This window comes from Lolium rigidum, chromosome 6, assembly GCF_022539505.1.
Source record: "Lolium rigidum isolate FL_2022 chromosome 6, APGP_CSIRO_Lrig_0.1, whole genome shotgun sequence".
In the NCBI taxonomy this organism is placed as follows: Eukaryota; Viridiplantae; Streptophyta; class Magnoliopsida; order Poales; family Poaceae; genus Lolium; species Lolium rigidum.
The window spans coordinates 214,228,693-214,250,435 of NC_061513.1; the positions used below are offsets into that span (position 1 = coordinate 214,228,693).

Consider the following 21,743-nt stretch of genomic DNA (forward strand, 5'->3'; position numbering starts at 1 on the left):
CATAGATCATCACTTTTTCTAGCCTAGTTCCATCATTTACCTCTCTGATTTAGTGATTTTAGTCAAATTTTCCTGCCCGAAATCGCGTCCCGGTCGAATTTTTTTGTGTCCAGGAATCTCGAGACGGAATCTCCGGCCCCACGGTCCGTAATCTCTGTCCTAAGTGGCCCAGGCTAGAATCTCCGGCGTACTTCCGGCCCGACATCTGCGGCTTGCGCACAAAACTATTTTATGTATAACTTTTGCATACATACTCGGATTTTGGTGTTCTTTAGCTCATTTTGAAGAGGAGAAGAAGCTCCACAACACCAAACCTGGATCCACATATTCCTTTGACATCACTACTTTCACAAATTTGTGAATTCATCACCGCCTAACTCCGACCATGTAATTTAGACCTTATGTGTCTTTGTTCGCGACATACACTTTCACGCCTACATCAACATCATGATGAAGAAATCGTCACCCCGGATTTTCGAGCAGTTATTTGACATCATCATTGGCACCGTAAGTTGTGTGTTCAACATCGCCTAACTCCAATAGGTATAACTTGTCTTATCCTTATAGCCTAACTCTCTTTCTTTGCGTATCTATCCCATTGAGAGTAGCTTTCCGAGAATTGTGAATCATTGAACAAGTGTTTTGTGTCCGTTGTGAGTAGAACTCTAAAGCAAGCTTGGTGAGAAAGATATTTAAAATAAAAAAAGTGACATATATAGGAATAAAGTTTCTAAACATAAAATATTTGGAAAGAAAGAAAAACAAATACAAAAGAAGTGTGTGCCACTGATCCAAAGGAATCTAATACTTATAAGAAAAAAATAGAGAAAAGAAAAGAGTTGTCTCTTGACTCTTCTGTAAATCTTGTTGCTTTTCTTTATGCTACCGAGTTACTGCTTCTCTGTCTTTGTTATGAATATAGTTTTGTTACTTGCTCACTTTCTTGATCACCCTAACCCATTGTATCTTGTCCGCATTTTCATAACATAGATCATCCCTTTTGGCACTTTTCGATTTTACGGCTATTACCCCACTTCCCTTTTTATGCTCACGTAATGAAAAAAAAAAAAGAGGAGACAAAAATCTAGGGTTTGTTCAAGTCCGTTTCCGGGGTGCCAGCCGTACCCCAAACTCCCGTGCCCTCCGCTACCTCAAGCCGCAACTAAAGAGGCGTCGGCGGCGGTAGCACCAGCTGCGCCCTGCTCGCCGGTCTCGTCGTCCAGGCCAGGAGCCGCAGCCGCAGCAGCTCGGGGAGCTCGCTGCCGCGCCGGCCGGCGGGACGGCAATCTACTGCCCCGTAGCTTCGGATAGAGGCCCCTCTTCCGTTTCGAGGTATTCGAGGATCCTCATCTTGTTCCTCTGTTGTGCTGCAGGATGAATTTATTGCTAGCTCGTAGCGAGCTCACACTGGAGTATGTTGGGTCTTTTCCATCCTCAAATTGTTGCGCAACCGTATCTCCAGTCTTGCACAAGATTGAAATGATAGGAAGGCAACCCGTTACCCCAATTACTATGCTAGTCTACTAGGTGCTGTGAGTTTGATCTATTTTTGGTGATGATAATTAACCTTATACCTAGTCCGTAGTGTTTATGGGTGTAAACTTGCCTTTTGTATTCCTGCCTTTTCTTCACTTACATTTCGTTTGTCGCGTAGGTATGCATAATTTAGTTCTATCGTTACATCTTGCTGTATCATCAGATTCTTGTTTGCTACGAAATCCTGAATACTCTAGACATTACCAGCCCACAGGGTAACCTTACGCCAGAATGTTGAATACTTTCTATGCTAGGTTTTCTTTCTTCGTACTGAAATGTGGTTTATTTCAATCCTTTACTTGCAATCAAACCTTTGGGGTATCTATTCCTGTGTGAAAAGTGGAAACTGTAAATAGAACAGCCTTTCATTTGGGGGAACTGTAAACTGAAAAATAAGAGTATGCTTTAGTGCACATTTAAGTTATCTATTCACTTTTTTGTGACGATTTCGTAACTCCAGAAATTGGCATCTCAAGCCTGTGTAGAAGTTGTCGATATGTATGTGCTGTCCCCTAGCCCTAGGCTGAGATTTACTGTGCTGCATTTAGAACTTTATTCATCACGTCTGGAGAATGTTTGCTTGTGGAACTATGCTCTCCGGTTTAAATGCTATGTTGTTTAAGAATCTTGCTGTTTCAATCTGGTTACCGAATTAGTTAATTGGGTGTTACTCAATATGCCACTTGGGATATAGTTTGAATTTGGCAGATTGATCATGCCTGGTTTACATTCTTCTTTAATCTTCGCATAAATATTAGTATGTATCATTGACGTGGTTTATCCATTAGTGTACAGGCAGGAGAAATTATATCTACAGCTTTGTCACGATTCACGTCAAAGAACTCTTGATTTTCAGTAGCTGTTCTCTCTGGGAGTTACATTGAGCATTGGGAATACTCGGCAATGGCAGAGGCCAGCCCAAGAACAGAAACGTCAACAGATGATACTGATGAAAATCTTATGGTAAGTCTATTCTTATTCTTGTGTCCGAGCTGAAGTATTGTCCGTTATCTGAGATATTCGGTGTGAACATGAATTTTCTTCTTTTATTGTATGAAGTGGAGAAGAGCCTAATCGTTTCTTTTACTGAACTAGTATATGAGTGATCGTAATGACAGCCTACGATATCAAAAGTGTGTTTATCTAATTATCTTCATTTAAAAACATGATGCATTCATATTGATAAAGTCAACAATTACAAGAAGAATGGCAAGAGTGATGCACCAAATGTAGGGGATGTTTTGTGAGATAATGTGAGGATGTTTTGTAAGATATTTATATACTCCCTCCGTTCTAAAATAAGTGTCTCAACTTTTTCTGGATTCGTATGTATCTACAGCAAAAATGCTTCTAGATACGTATCTAGACAAAATTGAGACACTTATTTTAGAACCGAGGTACTAGCTTGCTACTCGTTTAATGATCTGTAATTATTATGCAAAATGTGTAAACTAAATAGTCAACAACACTGTGCTGCTACTTAGGATTTTCTTTTTGAAAATATCTTGCTATGAGAGAACTGCCCTTACAACACAGGGTAGATTGTAACATTTGTGGATTCCATTAGGCCTCTTGAAAAGTGCTTAAGTTACTTCAGAGCATTAATAGAATGAAGCCTTCATATTTGATAATCCAATAGAACCATGCGCTTCGAATGGAAATTTCACATAGATGCCTAGGAGCGGAACAAACATGAACAGTTAGGTTTTGAACTATTAAGATGTATAGCAACATTTTGTTTTGAAAATATTATATGGCACTTGTTAAGTTGGCTCATTTCTTGATTTGGATCCTCACCCCCCCTGCCCTTAACCCTTAACTTGCTGGTAAACTTTCTACATCGACAACCCTATGACATACACGACCTTGGTAGGTCATAAAAACAATAATAAACGAATTTACTGCTGCTATGGGCAAATTCATTTTTCTTTGCAGATGTAAGTGACTAAGTTGATGTCGTAAAACCTTACGTTCTCCAGTGTCTTTTCAACAATCGGTGTCAAAGCACAAAAGAAAAGTAAACTAGTCTTGATTTTAAGATAAAGTAGTGGAAAAAATCCCATTCATCTCTCAACATGAAACATGGGGGAATCTAGGAGAGAGAATCATAGTTCAGAAATAGGAATAATGTGAGCTTGATAGTTATGTTATCATCCGCAGCTTGAACCAGGACAAGATGCTCTTGCTGTTGTTTCCGACTCCAGTGACAGATCCAGAGAGAAAAATGGAGATCAAAAGGTGAAAGTTATCAAGTAGCTTTCTCTGCTTTCATTCGCATAGTTGCTCTTGCAACTTGCAGAACACTTTGCTGATAGCTTATGTTGTTACTTGTTAGACAATGCGTCGACTTGCTCAAAATCGTGAGGCTGCAAGGAAAAGTCGTTTGAGGAAAAAGGTACTTGAATGTTACTGTTAGCTTCTTTACTAATGACAGTGCTTTTATTATTTTTAGCCTTTGGTTCATTTGGCATTTTGTTCTACTGCTTCTTTGAATTATGTTATTTTTGTATAATAAACTGTATTTTGTTATGTGGTCTCCAATGTTCAAAAAATCGGCCGTGTCATCGGTACTCGGCAGGTCACCGTGTCGAATAGGTTGAATCGGTCGGCGTAGTCGCTTGAACCATTTAATCGCTCTGACAGCCGATTAAACGGGATTCTCCGATTAAATGTCTTAGTCCCTGCCCTCAATTAGGACTGAGCGCTACCCCCATAATCGCAATTCACCGCCGCAACTGCAGATTGAACCCGCCGCTGCCCCAATACTCGCCTCCGGCCTGTAGCTCTTCTCGTCGCCATCCCTGTCGGGGGGAAGACCCCGGGTAGGGCAAAGGACTGAGAACAACCGGCTCAAGGCCTGTCGGCCCGCGGCAAAGGCCGGCTGAGGAGCAGCCGGCTGGAGCCGTGGCCGACTGCCTTGGGAGCCGGCTGGTTCAAAGTCCACGCTGGCCTGGCAGCAGCCGACTGCGCTGTGGCTGGGCCGGCTTCAACTTGCCATATCCGGCTTGGTTTGTTTCTCCCTGACATGGTCCGGGTTGGTGAGGCTTGCAGGAGAAGGAACTGGAAAGGTAGTCCGGCTCCTAAAGTCCACGATGATCTCACTCTCCGTAAAGGGCGGGGCACTGTAGAGCAACAGTGCCTCCGCCGGACAGGGCATCATGGCGCCGTACGGCTACAGGTCATGATGGCGACAGGGACACCTCCTCTCCATACCGCTGACTCCGGCAGGCGGATGGGACAGGCCATGAGGCCTCAACGGCTCCTGACGTCAACGCCTCGGGAAGGAGCGGAAGCCAAAGCCGGCCAGTCGGCCAGTAGGTCATAGGGACTTCTATGTAAAGTGCCAGCGTCTATATAAGCTGCACTACCCCTCTCATGCGGGGGAGGATCGATCACTTCTTACTCTTTCTAGTCTTAGCGCTACTCAGGGAGAGAGACCTTTGTCTACCTTAGCCTCCCCGAGCAGCCGGATACAGCTCAAGGAGCACCATTGTACTGTGATACATCTTATACACTCATAACAGGAGTAGAGGTGTTACCTCCACAGGAGGGCCTCGAACCTGGGTACGTCGCCGTGTCGCTCGTGCCCATACCCGCATCCGGATACCGCCGTGAAATCATCTAGGAACCACCTTCTTTAGCCACCCTATGGCATATGCCGTGACGATACCACGACAATCCCCAGTCCAGGCGCCTGAGCTTCACGCCAGCACCACCTCGTCCGACCGCCGGGTGCTTCTCTCTGTCCCTTTTGCTTGATTGATTGGTCCAGCTGCTCGATATCGGGTGTTAGGTTCTTCACTAAATGCTTGGCTGCTGCAGGAATTTCTCCAACCTCCACCCACGGTTCCAATCTCTAGATCAATCCAGGGTATGATTTCCATCCTATTCCCCTATTTCTCTTGTGATGAAGTGTAGGACAGAGCAAAATATCATGGTCCCAGCTCGAGCCTGCCTGGGCTTCTGCTCGGGCCAGCTTGGACTCCCGCCGCCGACCGATGCCTCTTTACGCGCTGCAGGCCGCTGCTGCACCAGCGCTCAAGTCCTGCACGTGCATAGCCTGGATTTCTCACGCGCATTGTGTTGGCAAGCACTGTTCTGAACCTGAAGCAAGAAAACGGACAGCAGATGCAGCCTTGATTGCTTTGTGCGGTTTGGATAGCTGTTTTTTATGCTTCGATTTTTTCTTAGCTTGTGGTCTGCCCATATGTTTCATCATGCGGTGGGTGGCCACGAAAATTTCATATGCAGAAGAAATTCAGACTGCTGGCCTATAGTGGTGAAGCCAACTTTGTTCTGTGCACGCTAATAAGTTCTTGCTAGAGTGCGTTCCTAGGTGCACTTCTCTATTTGCTCTGTATTAGCTAGCTACAAAAAATTGAGTTAGCTAATATTGACACGAGCAGGTCAAAAACGAAAATACTGACATGAGGTTGGCATTTCACACCCATAAAGAAAGAAGTGCAATTTTATTTTTGAAAAACCATACAATTTTAGTGCTCGAAACCTGCAATTTTGGAAAAACCTCGCCGATTAATAGTCGACCGATTAAATCAGTTAATAGGCCAATTACCGATTAATCCCGAAATTCAAGCTCACCGAGCAGTTAACGATTACCGATTTCTTGAACATTGGTGGTCTCTTTTTTCTTCTATTGGGTTTCAGTAAGTGTTGGTGCTAGTCCGGTACACACAATATATTGCTGAGAAAATAGAGGATTGGATAAATTAGTGTAGGCCTGTGTATAATTTTGAGGTTAGATTGAGCTCAGACAGTGCTAGGGGTTTTATATGTGAAGCTTGTAGTATGAACTAGTTGATAAGTTTCTACTAGCTGGCTTCTTAAGGAGCTTTCAGTGAGATGCTGTGAAGGCTTCTGGTGACCTGTTACACTAATGAGTGTCAAAATGAAAATTCGTTTATGGAAAACATAAAAAATCTAATTCATTCCTACAAGTCCACTAGACATTTTTTCCACACTTTTTCTGTAGATTGACCAGGGCCATTATGTGGTGTTGCTATTTGTAATGTTGCTCTTTTTTGTAGGCGTATGTTCAACAGTTGGAGAATAGTAGGTTGAAGCTTACCCAGCTAGAGCAGGAGCTGCAACGAGCTCGTCAACAGGTTTGCTTTTATTGCTTGTCACTGTTTTGAGTTCTGGTTGGAGGACTGCAGTTGAAGTTTGCTTCTGCAAATTTTCTTTGCAGGGTATCTTTATATCTAGTTCAGCAGACCAGTCCCATTCCAAGAGTGGAAATGGTAATATTATATATTTCCAGTGATAAATATTTAATCATTATTTTCCACATAAACTATTTGCTTAATCATCACTGTGGAAGTTTCCAGCCTATACTTGCCACATTCTGTTCTTTTTTGATAAAGAATCAACTCTGCCTTTTGTTACAGGGGCATTGGCTTTTGACATGGAGTACGCACGGTGGTTGGAAGAACACAATCGACAGGTTAATGAGCTTAGAGCTGCAGTTAATGCGCATGCAGGCGATAATGATCTGCGTAGTGTTGTTGAGAAGATCATGTTGCACTATGATGAGATTTTTAAGCAAAAAGGAAATGCAGCCAAGACAGATGTCTTTCATGTGTTATCAGGCATGTGGAAGACACCAGCAGAGAGGTGTTTCTTGTGGCTAGGAGGTTTCCGACCTTCTGAGCTTTTAAAGGTGTGTAACACAGCCTTATGATTTAGTTATATTCTTTTGGAATATCAAAAGTCATCTTATTGACTTAAGCAATGTTGCTCTGGAAGTTGTTAGTGTAGAATGAGTAAATTGTCCCAAAATACTTGTCATCTACACTTAAAATGCAATTTTAGTCACTTATAGATGACCTTATTAACTTAAGTCATCTTATTAACTTAAGCAATGTTCCTCTGTTTCAAAATAGATGACCTTATAGACTCTTCAACATTATTCAAAATACTTGTCCTCTACACTTCAAATGCAATTTTAGTTGCTGTATTTCTGTTTCTCTTCATCAATGTCAGAGAAAAATGAGCCATTTAAGTCTTCTTCTGCTTACCTGCCTTGCTTTGGGGAGGGAAAAGAGGGCAATTTAATACCTAAATAAAAGGCAATATAGACATCTCACTCGCACTCTTAATTCCTGTGCCCAACTATAAAAGGACGTCTATTTTTAAACGCCGGGAGATTATTATGTGTCCAATATTATCTGGTCACGTTAATTAATATATGGTAAATTACAGATTTTGAGAATGCAACTCCATGCGCCTACTTTGCATCCTCTTGGATTTACTTGTTACTGAATATAATATGCTAGGAATTTGGCTCCTTTATTTGTTCTGTTTTGTTTTTCAAGTGCTGATGAATTTATTGATAAATTACTGATAAGCAACGAAACTGCAGCTTCTTTCAACGCAGCTTGAACCTCTAACCGAGCAGCAGCTGTCAGGGATATGCAACCTTCAGCAGTCATCACAACAAGCTGAGGATGCTCTTTCACAAGGAATGGAGGCCCTTCAGCAGTCTTTGGCAGAAACATTGGCTGGGTCTATTGGCTCTTCTGGATCAACAGGAAACGTGGCAAACTACATGGGTCAAATGGCCATGGCCATGGGAAAGCTTGGAACCCTTGAGAATTTCCTTCGCCAGGTATTTGCTTTGCTTCAAATATATATTTAGTAAAGAGTACTGTGGTATAAAATCGTAAGGCTGGAATATATGACTTCCTGTAGGCTATAGTTCCAAATCGCCTGCTCAATCCTATTTAACTGTGCCTTCATGACTGGTGTGCTTATGACTCCTTTCTTGTTTTAATTACACCAAGGCTGACAACCTGCGGCAGCAGACTCTTCAGCAGATGCAACGGATCCTGACGACTAGGCAATCTGCCCGTGCATTTCTTGTCATAAGTGATTACTCATCACGACTTCGTGCCCTAAGTTCTCTCTGGCTTGCTCGACCGAAGGAATAGGAAGCTAATCTCATTCTGACTGCAATGCATTTTCGCAGTTTGGGAGTTGATGGCGATGACAGTCATGCAACAGACTTGATTCAGAGAAACTTGCACATACTATAGTCCAAAGAGATGATGTGTTGAGGTAGCTTAGCCGTATAGTGAAGTTAAGTGCATTAGGCGCCATACCGTTAACTGCTGTGAAATTGCTGTTTCATTATTGGCCTAGTACCTCTAAGGTCCGTCCTAATTGCAGTGTGTCATTAGATGTTCATTTAGAACCCTTTTGCCGCTAATCGGTTTTATTGACTGCTGAGTGTATTTGACACCTTTTGTACAATGCCATGGTAATAATCTAGCGAAGTGTATATTACCATTTGGTTGCATCAATTTTCAGGGCCTGATTGATATTTCTGTATTTGTACAACTGTGTTAGACTAGCACTGCTACACTGGTGACCTGTGGATTTGATGAGATTGGAATCTAATCGTTCCTGAACTTGTTAAGAATTCCTTCTGTTTCGGCCTAAGAGGACATTTAGGTCGTAAGTTGCTCCCTTCCATTGGAAAATATGAGATGAACATGCGGAAATTCGTCTTGGCTCCCGGGGAGCAAATTTTGTTTTTCAAAACTTTTCAAAAAAATCCGAAAAAAATCATGCACGTATCAGACAATAGCGACAATAGCACGCACCACCTTGTGAAATGTCGCTGCGAAATGTCATCGTATGCGTCCTGGGAAAAAATTCCTGGGAAAAAATAACAAATTTCCAGATCTGAGATTCAAATTTGTGGATCTCATTTCATGTCAGAAATTTGTCATTTTTGTTCAGGACACATACGATGACATTTTGCAACGAAATTTTACACGGTGGTGCATGCCATAGTCGTGCATGATTTTTTTCGGAATTTTTTGATAAGTTTCCAACTTATTCTGATTTTTCGGAAAAACCGGGAGCAAATGCTTCCGGGAGCCAAATCGCTGCTCCCACATGCGGAGTTATCTTGGATCAACAATTTGTTAAGCGATGATCTGGGTTATGTTGCATTTTTTATATTCTTCGATTGGTTTTTGTATGAGGCAGTTGGATTTGTGTTTTAAAATCATTATATCACATAACCCACAAATTGTTGAACTAATTGTGGGTCAAACATTGAGGCGGCGGAAAGAAGGCACAAAACCCATCTAGGGTTCCGTCCTCCTCGCCGATGATACCGTCGGTCCGCTCCGCCTCCGGTGGCCTTGGGGCCTTGGAGGTGTGGCGCACCACGGTCCCTCGCCGGCGGGGAGTTTCCGCTCTTAATTTAGTTTGTTTTTCAGTCTCTTTTTTTGGGATGGTGAGGCGGCGGCTACATCCTGAAGTCAGAATAAGGTTCTCCCCGCCCTATCCTCGCTCCGGTGGTGCATCTAGCGCCGACGGAGGGCGCGTGGAGTTGTGTGTCTGTCGGATCTCCTGGGATCCGGTCGGTTTTCGTATTTGTTGGTGTGGTTTCATGATAGTCTCTTTCGATCTACGGTTGTCATCATTGGCGATGGTTGCCGCTCTGGTGCGCTGGTCATTTGGGACCTTAGCACGACGACTTCCCGTCTGTTTACTACAACAAGCTCTACTACGACAAACTTTGCCTGACTCCGACGACGGAGGGGCGAGGACAGCAGCGCGCCTTCGGCTCATGCTAGTGTTTGTAGTCGTCGTTAGATGGTCCGAGTACCAACTTGTAATTTTCTTTACTTTTTAGGTTATTTATACTACTGTTTATGATTATTAATAGATCGGTGGATTTCTCGCAAAAAAACATTGTACGGCGATGGAATAGTATTCATCACATCTTTATCTTGATTCATCAGTGTATACTTATACTAGATGATCATGCGCGCTTCGCCGCGCCGCCTGCATCTCGCTCTAACATAGTGGCCGGCATGGTAGAAGTAGAACTGTATGCATTCTTATCTATGCCGCTGTTGTGTGTAATGCGATTAGGTTATTTACTTTCTGTCTTAGGGCACACGAATAGATACAAACCGGTAGCTCGTCCTCTTAGATAGTCTGGCATATAATTTAGAGGAATCACGACATCATTACTCAAAGAGGTAACCTTCACAAACACCAGCAATTTGGCACAAATGAACAGAGAATTTTTTTATCCGGGTGTATCTACCCACATTGGGAAATAATTGAGATTTAAATGATATGCGCACCAAATATTATTTGTAATTCATATTCAAGAGCATGGCAAATGTTTTAAGCATACATACCACATCGTGTCAAAACAGTGAATGAATGTGCCCAAGGACGTGCTATCCACTGTCATAAAAAAGAAAAGAGACAACGATAGCCCAAAGAAAATTAGCATCAAGAGAGATCAGATTACACAGGAAATATGGAAGGACGTGCTATCCACTGTCATAAAAAAGAAAAGAGACACCGATAGCCCAAAGAAAATTAGCATCAAGAGAGATCAGATTACACAGAAAATATGGAAGATAATTACTTTGTTTGTCGAGTCTTTTTAGTTGCAAGTAGCCTTGCGAAAAGTGTATTTGAGACATAAGCAGCACCGAGTGCTCCTGATTTTTTAAATCATATTTTTTGAATTTTTTAAAAATGAAATTAAATTCCCATATACATATAAACATTCTGAAGGTACGGTAGGAATTTTGAAAAAAAATTGTATTTTAAGCTATATAAAAAGACAAATATCTGGCCTTATACGTAGCCACAAATTTGTTTTTTTTCCAGCAGCTTAAACTACGATCAATTTCTACGACATGTGTATGTATTCATGGAATAAATGTTACAATTTTTTAAAACTTAAATATACAATTTTTAAATATTTTGAAAACTGAGAGCCTCAACTCACGTGCACCAAATCTGCTTCCGTAGCCTTGGTCCTTTTGTTGTTGCAAATTACTAATTTGCAATGGTCCTTTTGTTGTTGTCGAATTACTAATTTGCAATGGTCTGCTACTTGGGTTTCTACGTATTCATTTACTCTTCTCTATCGCTGTAAATTAGATACTACTATAGACTTGTAGCCTTCCTCAACTTTATAGGTGCTATACAAAAACTTTGCATGTCCGTTTATCGGTCATTAACTCCCTCGTGATAAAATTTCACAACATGACATTGTGACATCAATCACATATTTTCTCTGAAGGTAAGCAAGTCTCAAACATCTCATAAATTAAATGGTTAATTGCAATACACTTTATAGATGTTGCCTGCTCAATTAGTTGTCAGCATCTTGGGAAAAAGAATATGGCAACAATTATCTCATTCTTGCTCCCCATATGAAGACGACCAGCAGAAAATTGTGTTCCTACGTAAAAACCATTTCACTATCCGAAGGATCAACCTTCACCCAAGAGAGGTAAAGGCAAACATAGTAGAGTATTATAAGTCATGATCAAGCCCATAAACTCGCATGAGTGAGGACCTCCACCAGATTTAATCAATTTCTCTTAAAGGAGCTAGCTACGGGTTACATTTGGGCAAAAACACCTTGGTCTGCAGTATATATAGGTATCTATCGGAAAGATGTATGCAGAGTAAATATCTCCATTTACATACCGAGCAGAGGTAATAAATACATAGCTACATTGTACATTGCCTAAGTTGGATAAAGACCCAATACTGAACTAAGAAGGGTTCTACCTCTTACACGGCAATGCCATACGAGTGATTAAGTTAACACACGAAAGTAAGGGTCCTGCTATATAACATATAGAACTCGGACTTCAGCGGTTCAGCCTACACAATATCTTGAAGATGCTCATACTGACCGAGATCAAGCAGCGATAAACATTTTGTGCAATCCCAAATGACGAAATCCCGGCCATCCCAGCTCAATCCAGCACTCGTAGAAGCCTTTAATACTGAGCTCCAATTTGTCAAGCATCAGGAGATTTCCACCACACGAACTTGGGTAGCATGTGATCATTGATGTATTCCGCAGTGTGCTGATAAAGCATAGTACCTCAGAATATCACTTCTTTCAACCCTACTGCTATTATTTCTTTCCTCCCACTACTTTCAAATAGAAGTTAGGACTATCAAATGTGAATTGGATTCTAGGGAGAGGATTCCACGAATATTGAGTGCAGATTTGCACTGCTCAAGAGTCTCTAAATTTCTGACATTATGCAGGTTAAAACACACAAATAACGCTACAAACTTCCAACGGAAACAATTATGTGAACCATCTCAATCAAATCGAATATATATTGAACAAAAGGTGTCAATGTCTTTCCTTGCTAGTGCAAATTCCTCCTCTGAGCAAAAGAGATATTTTCCAATCTCCGCAATAAGTGTTTTACATTGTACAGTACAGTTCGGCTTCTAAACCTTTTTCCATATTAGGTTTGGTTGAGAGCTATCAAGTAAATAAACCGCCATTGATTCTCTTTACTTATCTTCAATTTAGATTTTGTAACAGATTTAGCACGAAAAATGCCTTTTGGGTCATAGTGGCAACCAATAACATCATCCATAGCCCAGGTCATCATTTTTTTTATAAGCATGAGTTTTTCCAAGATTATCCAAGTGTGTGGCAATATATTTCCCCTATTGATAACCCGTTCAGACTAATTGTACGGAGATTTGTGGGTGTGGCCTTAGCTATAGATGATTGTTGCCTACCAGAACGTGTTACTGAATTATAGTCCTTACATTAAGAAAATTTAACTTATTCTAAATAGTAAATGAAAAGCTCGCATAGCATGCACATACCCTGACTTCTAACAAATGTGCATGAGTGTAGTCCATTTGCAAGGGCATTTGCTAGGCTTAACTCAAAAGATGCAAATACGATAGGCCCGTCACCGCATTCGGATAGTGTGAAATACCTCGACTAAAGATTTCTACCGAAGGTACATGCACATAGTTAAGACCTTATTTCTAAAACTGCTGGGAGAATAATGAGCAAGGTGACTGAATATAGTAACTCTATGAATGGTTAGTAGGCACCACTTAATAATAATATACAGATGTAAAATTAGTTTCAGTAAGAAGCAACTCACATATGTAAGATGAAAACAGGTAGTGCAGTTCATCCGTAGAGCAAGCTGCAGTCTGGCTTGTAGACAAAAATTCACAAATTTCAGAAAACATGGTAAATATTGTAAATATGTATAAACACTGGTTCAACACATAAAATAAATAAATGTGTTAGGACATTGTGGACCCAAATTTTCATGGCGTGTTTTTTCTCATTAAGTGTATAAACCATTAGCCATTGACCAGTGAATAAACATGTCATTGAACTGTTTTTTCAAAAGACTCATGTCTCATTGAACTTTTTTTCAGAAGATCAACATGTGAATAAGTCTCAAGTGACCTATAAAAACCTAATCTTAGCACATGGAGAGGATCTACACCCGTGTTTTAGCTGAGTAAATCCTAATATAAGATTTAAGTAAATCATATAACTATGAAAGGTCCTGGTCTTATACAATCTATCAGTTCTTCTCATGAACCTTAAATTTCATAGCACTAACACTTGCTACAGAATAAATAAAACTATATGCTTTACTCGTTATTTGCCCAACCTATCACAAATTTGACACAAAGCTTCGAAAATGCAACTGCTATGTGCCTTCTTGCAGCAGCATTAGGGAACACTGAGACAAATGAGTATGTCAACACCTTATTTGGGTCAGCCTACACCAATCAACAAACTATAAAGATGTTACTGAATAGGTGTGTGCACCAATGGGGGTGAGAGAGGTGAAGGGAGAACTCCTGCTTGTCTTAGATTTGGCGTCGTTACGGCTGCAAAGCTGGCCGGACATGAGGCACCAGATATGGGAGCTAATAGAAATGCTGCAGAGCAGGACCTCACAGTAAATCTTTCAAATTTAAGTAATTGCAACACACATACAGTACACTGGAGAGAGAGAAAATACCATGGACCATGAACCTTCTTTGGCTGCATGGACGTTGAAAGCGAGCACACACGCAGCCTGCTGTGCTTACTCATGAATGGTTCAGGAGCCTCGCACCCACCAATCCTTGTCCATAGTAAACCTGGCTCAAGCGATCATGTTAACTGAAAATTTTAAAGAGAAATAGCAGGTCAGTATGTAGATAATATTTTGTACATAGCAATTTCCATACACGCATGAATACTGTCCTCAACAACACCACCCCCTTACATATGCCCGAACACGCAGTACCTGCTGAAACTGCAGAATACTTGTAAGCAGCCAACCACCAGAAGAGGCTCTCGTGAAAGTTACATGTTCTCGTCGGCCACACAGCCCGCAAAAGCGAAGTCCAAGCACGCAAACAAAAATTGAGATGCCGTTCCGCTGGGATCGTCCATGGCGTAGGTCGATGAGCTTGCACGCCCTGCCTGCGGGCGAGGTGCGGGAGGGCTAGCTCGTGCGCACCAACTTGCAATCGGCCGAGGATCGGGGCCGCACCTCGTCGCTCGTCAGCCTGTCGGTGGGGAACCGAGGCGGCGGGCAGGAGGAGGCGCGGAGCCGAAGAGGCGGGACACGGGGGTGCGGCGGCAGAACCTTACGGGCGGATGCACGGCGGCGCTTGCTAACCCTAGGCGGCGGCTACGCTGCATCTCGGTTGCGAGAAAGAAAAAGGAGCGAGAGGGCAGGGGGTCCGCTGGGCGTGTGAGCGGTGGGCCGTGGGCTGGTCCGCTCCAGCAGGCGTACGCTACGATGGCCCACACGGCACCGGCAAAACTCTGGGAAGCCAGCGATTGCAACGGCCTTAATCTATTTAGTTAATATGCACGTGATCATTAGTTGTAAAGATGGCAGCAAGTGATAATCTATTGGTAATTCAAAGTTGCACCCAGGTAAACTGTTTTAACATGGTTTTCAGTCTTCTATACATATGGTATGGAAATACATATTTAACAATAATGTTGTTTCCTCAATACTTTTATCGACAGACGTTTTCTTCGAGTAGGATGAAGCAGGAAAAGCATCGGCGGGACGAGAAGTTGAGGTGTAGTTATCAAATACCAACTGGAAATAAAAGTTTCGACATCAATCATCAAGCAAAATAGATTTCCATTGATTTTCAAAGTATTTACATGGCTATTACAAAAGGAGGGTTCCTAATGAACTAATGGGGCAGTTGTCGCCAAAGCTATTATGGCGGCAGCATCAAAAGAGAAATAAAACAAAAGAAAAGACAAGGTGGTCTACTTGACCTCCGGCTTCGATGAACTAGGAGCGGGAGTTGGCTTGCATCCGAGGTAGGCGAGAATTTTCTTTGAGTTTGGCTTGGCAGCCTTAATCAAAGACTGCCACCTCTTCGTTTCCATCTCCTTCATGTCGCCAACTCTCGCCCAGTCGACATCTTGTTGGCTGTCAGCAACCAAGGCGATAGTGCCTTCAACACCAACTTTCAAACCTTCTTGGCGAAGTTTGAGCCCAAGATCTTCTTGAGAATTGAAGCACTTGGCGAGAGCAGTAAAAGTCGCGGGTTCTTCTTTCTTCGTGAAGAAGTAGGGAAAAAGCCGCGACAGACCTGTTCTGGCATCGGCAAGGCCTTCGCGTGCCTCATCTCCATGGATCTCAAGGAGGGAAAGCATGTCGAGAAGGTGATCACCTTCAGGATTCTCGAGATCATAATCTTGTTGCGTTTTCCCTAAATGAGTAAAAAGAAGCTTGTCAACAAAAAGCGAGCAAGGACAAATATGACGACCCGAAGAAATAGCAGTGATCTGAGTACTTACTAACAAAACGTCGACTCTACGACTGCAAGCGAGTAAGGATTTCTTTTTCGCGAGCAGACTGCTGAGCTATGTTGTCACTCAAAGAAGTTTCCGCGTCATGGAGTCTTTTTCGAAGATCTTCGACAGCGGCAGCATCTGCTTCAGCTTTCTTGCGAGCTCTTTCGCTTTGCTCTAACTTGATAGCAAGAGTGTCAGCGCGTTTGTTAGCTTCTGTAAGACTCTCTGGCAAAATAAACGACAGTAAAATGTCATGACAAAACAATGAAGGAATCTATTCAGCAGAAGAGGAGAGGCAGAAAAAAATAGTACCTTCAAGCTTCTTGGCATGATCACGGTACCCGACGAATTGGGTACCGAGACGGATAAATTCCTTCATCAGAGGCTGAAGAGAAGACAAAAGAAAAAGAGAAATCAATATAGGAAGCGAAAGTTTGACAGCACCAAGCAAAAAACAAAGGGGAGTCGAAAGCACTGAAAAGCTCGGAACGTAAAGGAAAAAAGAGAAAACTTACATCATCCAGTAAAGGAGTCGTGGAACCACCAATTATCATGTGGTAGGTTCTTTGGCTGGCTCTACCCTAGCTCTCTTTGGTGAAGAGGCACGGGGGCTCGCAATTGGAGTTGGATGCTCTGTGTCTTGCTGAGGAGGCGAGGTTTCATCCCCATCAAGTTGAGCTTCAGAGACAACTAAAGTACGAGACGTACTCGTTCGAGCAGTCGCGTCAATAGGTGGATTTTCATCCTCGTCACCACTACAATGAATAAAGCGACAATATAAGAAAAAACATAGACAAAATATCGGGAGCAAACAACAAAAAGCAACAAGAACTTACGAGCTGACAAGAGCATCTTCATAAGGGTTGAAAGTTGTCCTTTCAGTATCAGGAACAACTTCTTCGGCAAGAGGTGCGCCGGCTTTGGAGGTGCCGGAATCGGCCACTTCGTCCCTTTTTCTCTTGTTCCTTGGAGAAGCAGCTGAGGGAGGAGAGTGTGCCGATGCGGTAGCCTCGGATTCAACTTCTTTTTCAGAGGATGCCGCGGATTTTTGAGAACCCGCGATTTCACTCTCAGGGCGAGAAGTACCCTGGTTGTCGTCGGTGACAACAGCCCGTTCTTCGACTTCTCCACCCTCAGGAAGGGGAGGTAGAGAAGCTAGAACTGGATGATTCTACAAAGACAAAGAATGTCGACAAGAAGTTATGCAAGGGATGTCAGCAAAATAGTAGTCGACAAATATTAAAAACATCGAGAAGACAAAAAATAGTCAAACCAAAATTACCTCGGGGAGGGCGTTGGTGCCACTATATGGCTTCACACGGCAAGAGGATGGAATAGCATCTTTCTTGCTGAGCGACGAGATTTTTCGGATAAGCTTCTCCAAGTCCTTTACAGGAATGTCTTTGGAGAGCCTGTTGGCATCTTCTTCGCCAGCATACATCCAAAGGGGATTTTTGCGAGCTTGTAAAGGCTGCACTCTAATCCTAAGGAAGTACGCAGTAATCTGGATACCCGACAATTCCTTGCCACGGGTATTTTGAAGCTCGTGGATACGGGACATCAATGCTTCTGTCGCCGTTTTTTCTTCTTCAGTGGCTTCAGCGTCCCAGGATCGGCGGCGAAGAATCTTGGCATTTCCATCAAAAGGAGCTATGTTGTACTCCGCCGAGTCGGAGCTTTCTTCGTGCACATAAAGCCATTTTTTGCGCCACCCTTGAATGGAGTCGGGGAATTTGACGTCGAAATATTCGACATCAGGGCGGACGCAGATAACAACACCACCTATGTTATAGGCGACATTGGGGGAGCCATTACGGCGGAGAAGAAAGACGCGTCTCCATAGAGCCCAGTTCGGTTGGACTCCAAGAAAGACTCGCAAAGAGTGATAAAAATAGATATGTGGAGGATGGAATTGGGAGTGAGATGATGCAATTGCAACCCATAGACAAAGAGTAATCCACGCAGAAAATCGTGGATGGGTGCAAAGAGACCACGGATAAGGTGGTCGACAAAACTAACCCGATACTCAATAGGAGGTGTCGGGTAGCTTTCCTCGCTGGGGAAGCGCAGCGCCTCCTGCTTCTTGCTTATTCCAAGCTTTTTCAGTAGATTGATGTCCTGCGCGGTGATCTTCGATCTCTCCCACTCAGTGTTTCCCAGATCTTGCGCCACCATGGATTCAGGAGTGTCGCGCCTGGTGAGTTTTGGCCGCGGTGGCATCCGCACTAACGTTGTGGAAGAAGGAGATTGTGTGGGCATTGGAGTTCTGATGATTGCAAGTAGGATTGGAGCAGAGGATATGAGAACAATGGCACGGCGAAGGGGATGAACGAGGAAGACGATGGCTATTTATGGTAGGTTCAGTCAAAGCGTTGCACCGTTGGATGATGAATGAATGGATTTGATGATTTACACATGGCTCCAAGGGTAAAACAATACTTTTATTATGATGGAACTAGACAGACGCTACAGCGCCCGTGCGTAAAAAGCGGATGACGTGTGTCCCCCACTTGCACGACGTGTCAAATTGATGAGGGTTTTGGGCCCGCAAGACAAAGAGAGAGCGTTGCTCGCGTCTTCCCGATACAATGGTCGTGGCTATCGTCAGCACTGACGCCACTTTATCAATGGAAAAATATCGGCTTTGATAATTTGGAAATGGGCGACAATGAGTGATGACTGGTAATCTCGAGAGCCTTTGATCAAATACAAGTTTTTGATCAAATGCTCGGGGGCTACTTATGAAGAAGGAAATTTCGGGTATGACAAAATAGAAATGGCGAGAGCCTATGATCAAATACAAGCATTTGTCCATAGCCTCGGGGGCTACTCCCATCGGGAGCGCTGGTCGCGCACCCGATAGATATGAAAAGCTCGAGAAAGAATAACAATATAGCGACATAAGGTATTAAATTGTTGAGCCTACAACCAAGTACAAGTCCTTGGCTGTAGCCTCGGGGGCTACTCCCATCGCACTAGTAGGAAAAGCCTCATCAGTGGCGCACGAAAAATGGATTCTGTGGCGCATGGGAGGTGCACCACAGAAACGTCGCCACAAAAATAAGGTTTCTGTGGCGCACCTGCCCATGCGCCACAGAATTAAGGTTTACGTGGCGCACTTGTTCTTAGGTGCGCCACGAAAAGCGTGCGCCACGTAATTGGTTTTTAGTGCGCCACGGAATTTGCTTGTATTATACACGATTTTGTGCTGCCTGCTATACACATGCAGTTTATAGACAGCAATACGTATACACGTATACACAGGTTATATACAAGCAACATTCAGATATAATATAAATATCATGTACATTGCACGAGATATAACATAGACATCATCATCACATTACTTAGAGCCCGATCGAGATACATATATAGTGGCAAGTGTCAAATGTTTTGCATACAACTCTTAATTCATACAAAATTCACAATTTCGAGATACAAAGTAGTCTTCATCCGGTTCCTCCTTTGCTCCGTCATCTCTACCCACCAGGCTCGCTTGCATCGGGGTCCTTCATCCAGCTCCTACTATGATGAAAATGGAAGAAAGTGAGACCAACAAGTCCGATGCACAAGAGAAATGGAATAAATGCCTCATACATTGTTGGTCAACACAAATATTAACATTCAGGGACGGTGTAAGTGAGATCAAGTCCGATGCACAAGAGATTGATATTTGTGCTATCTTACCAGGCTCACTTACGCCACCCCCGAGTGTACGGTGACCAAACATTTTAATCATCGGCATTTTGAAAATGTCAAAGCAAATGGAATGACAAAATGGAATAAGTGCCTCATACATTGTTGGTCAACACAAATATTAACATTCGTGGATGGCGTAAGTGAGACCAAGTCCGATGCACAAGAGATTGATATTTGTGCTATCTTACCAGGCTCACTTACGCCACCTCCAAGTGTACGGTGACCAAACATTTTAATCATCGGCATTTTGAAAATCTCAAAGCAAATGGAATGACAAAATGGAATAAGTGCCTCATACATTGTTGGTCAACACAAATATTAACATTTAGGGATGGTGTAAGCGAGGCCAGGTAGGATGCACAAGAGATTGATATTTGTGCTATCTTACCAGGCTCACTTACGCCACCCCGAGTGTACGGTGACCAAACATTTTAATCATCGGCATTTTGAAAATCTCAAAGCAAATGGAATGTCAAAATAGAATATGTGCCTCATACATTGTTGGTCAACACAAATACTATGGTCAGAAACCATAGTTGCAGTATACACCGCCGTATACTTTGTGAAGGGCCCCCTTTCTCCGGTCGGCGTTCCGTCAACGGGTGCTTGACGACACAACAACGCCGATCAGCATCTCCGGCGCAGAACCACGCTGAGTCCCTCGCTGTCTCAGCTGAACGAGTCCTTGATGCAAAGACCGTGCCGGCCCGCCCAGGCATTATGCCGGGCCGTGTTGCCGCCGCTTCAAGCCGCGTGTCCCGCGCCTCGCACTGTTCGCCTTCTTGCCCGGTGAACCAATAGGCTGATCGTTGGAATAAGGAAACCGATGACAGCCGGTCGCGAGATTAAATTGCGATCGGCCATCATCGGCTTCCTTATTCCAACGATTAGTCTATTCGTTCACCGGGCAAAAGGCGAAGAGTGCAGGGCGCGTGATCGACACGGCCCGAAGCGCGACAACAGGGGTCGGCATGATGCTAGGGAGGCTGGCATCGTCTTGGCATTAAGGACTCGTTCACGTACCGGACGGCGAGAGAAGAAAAGTGGTGCTGCGCTCGGAGAGGCATGTCGGCGTTGTTGTCTCATCAAGGACTCGTTCACCGAACGGCGGCCGGGAAAGGGGGGCTCGTCTACAAAGTATATTGCGGCGTATAGGTGACCAAACATTCTAATCATCGGCACTAAAATGGAAGAAAGGCCAATGCAATTAAGAAGTAGCTAGTATGAACTAAATGGAATGCCTCATACTTTGTTGGTCGAAACAAATATGAACATCCCGGGATGGCGTTAGTGAGGCCAGGTAGGATGCACAAGAGATTGATATTTGTGCCATCACACCAGGCTCACTAGCGACACCCCGGAGTGTACGAGTGATAAACCAACCATCTAATCATCGACAAGTACAAAAACACCACCAAACCAGCAACCATGGTGACATAAGTCAAGATGCTCAAACACACATAGCATGCATGGAGCGAGATGCTCCAAAGGGATTATTCATCACTTGGTAGTAACCAAGTGATGCTGGCAAAAGAGAGGCCAAGCCCGAGCTAGTCAATCCAAGTAGAGATGGATATGCATAAGTAAGCAAGAACACATAGCCTATCCAAGTTAACCGCGATAAAACCAACCTTGACAGCCAACTGAATCACCTAGCACCACCTAGCATTTTAAAACCATCGAAACAGTCCTTTTTCTTCAAAGGATACCACAGGTGGCATTCATTTACATAATCCCCTACGGTGGATATCTCTAATTTCATCAAAGCCAACAAGAAAAAGAAATATATCATTACTCAGCTTGAGTTCAAAACAAAGCTAGGGTCCATAAGGGATTACTCATCACTTGGTAGTAACCAAGTGATGTCGGCAAGAGAGAG

The 21,743-nt window shown here is 43.2% G+C and overlaps 1 protein-coding gene across 1 annotated transcript; it reads left to right on the forward strand.

Moving 5' to 3' along the window:
- The first annotated feature begins 2,328 nt into the window (after positions 1-2,328).
- LOC124661922 (transcription factor HBP-1b(c38)-like) lies at positions 2,329-9,008 on the forward strand. The gene is made up of 8 exons (XM_047199808.1): positions 2,329-2,499; positions 3,697-3,774; positions 3,872-3,931; positions 6,582-6,659; positions 6,743-6,794; positions 6,942-7,213; positions 7,916-8,161; positions 8,337-9,008. The coding sequence occupies exons 1-8, from the start codon at positions 2,440-2,442 to the stop codon at positions 8,481-8,483; spliced, it is 993 nt and encodes a 330-aa protein (XP_047055764.1). The 5' UTR covers positions 2,329-2,439; the 3' UTR covers positions 8,484-9,008.
- Positions 9,009-21,743: the final 12,735 nt, after the last annotated feature.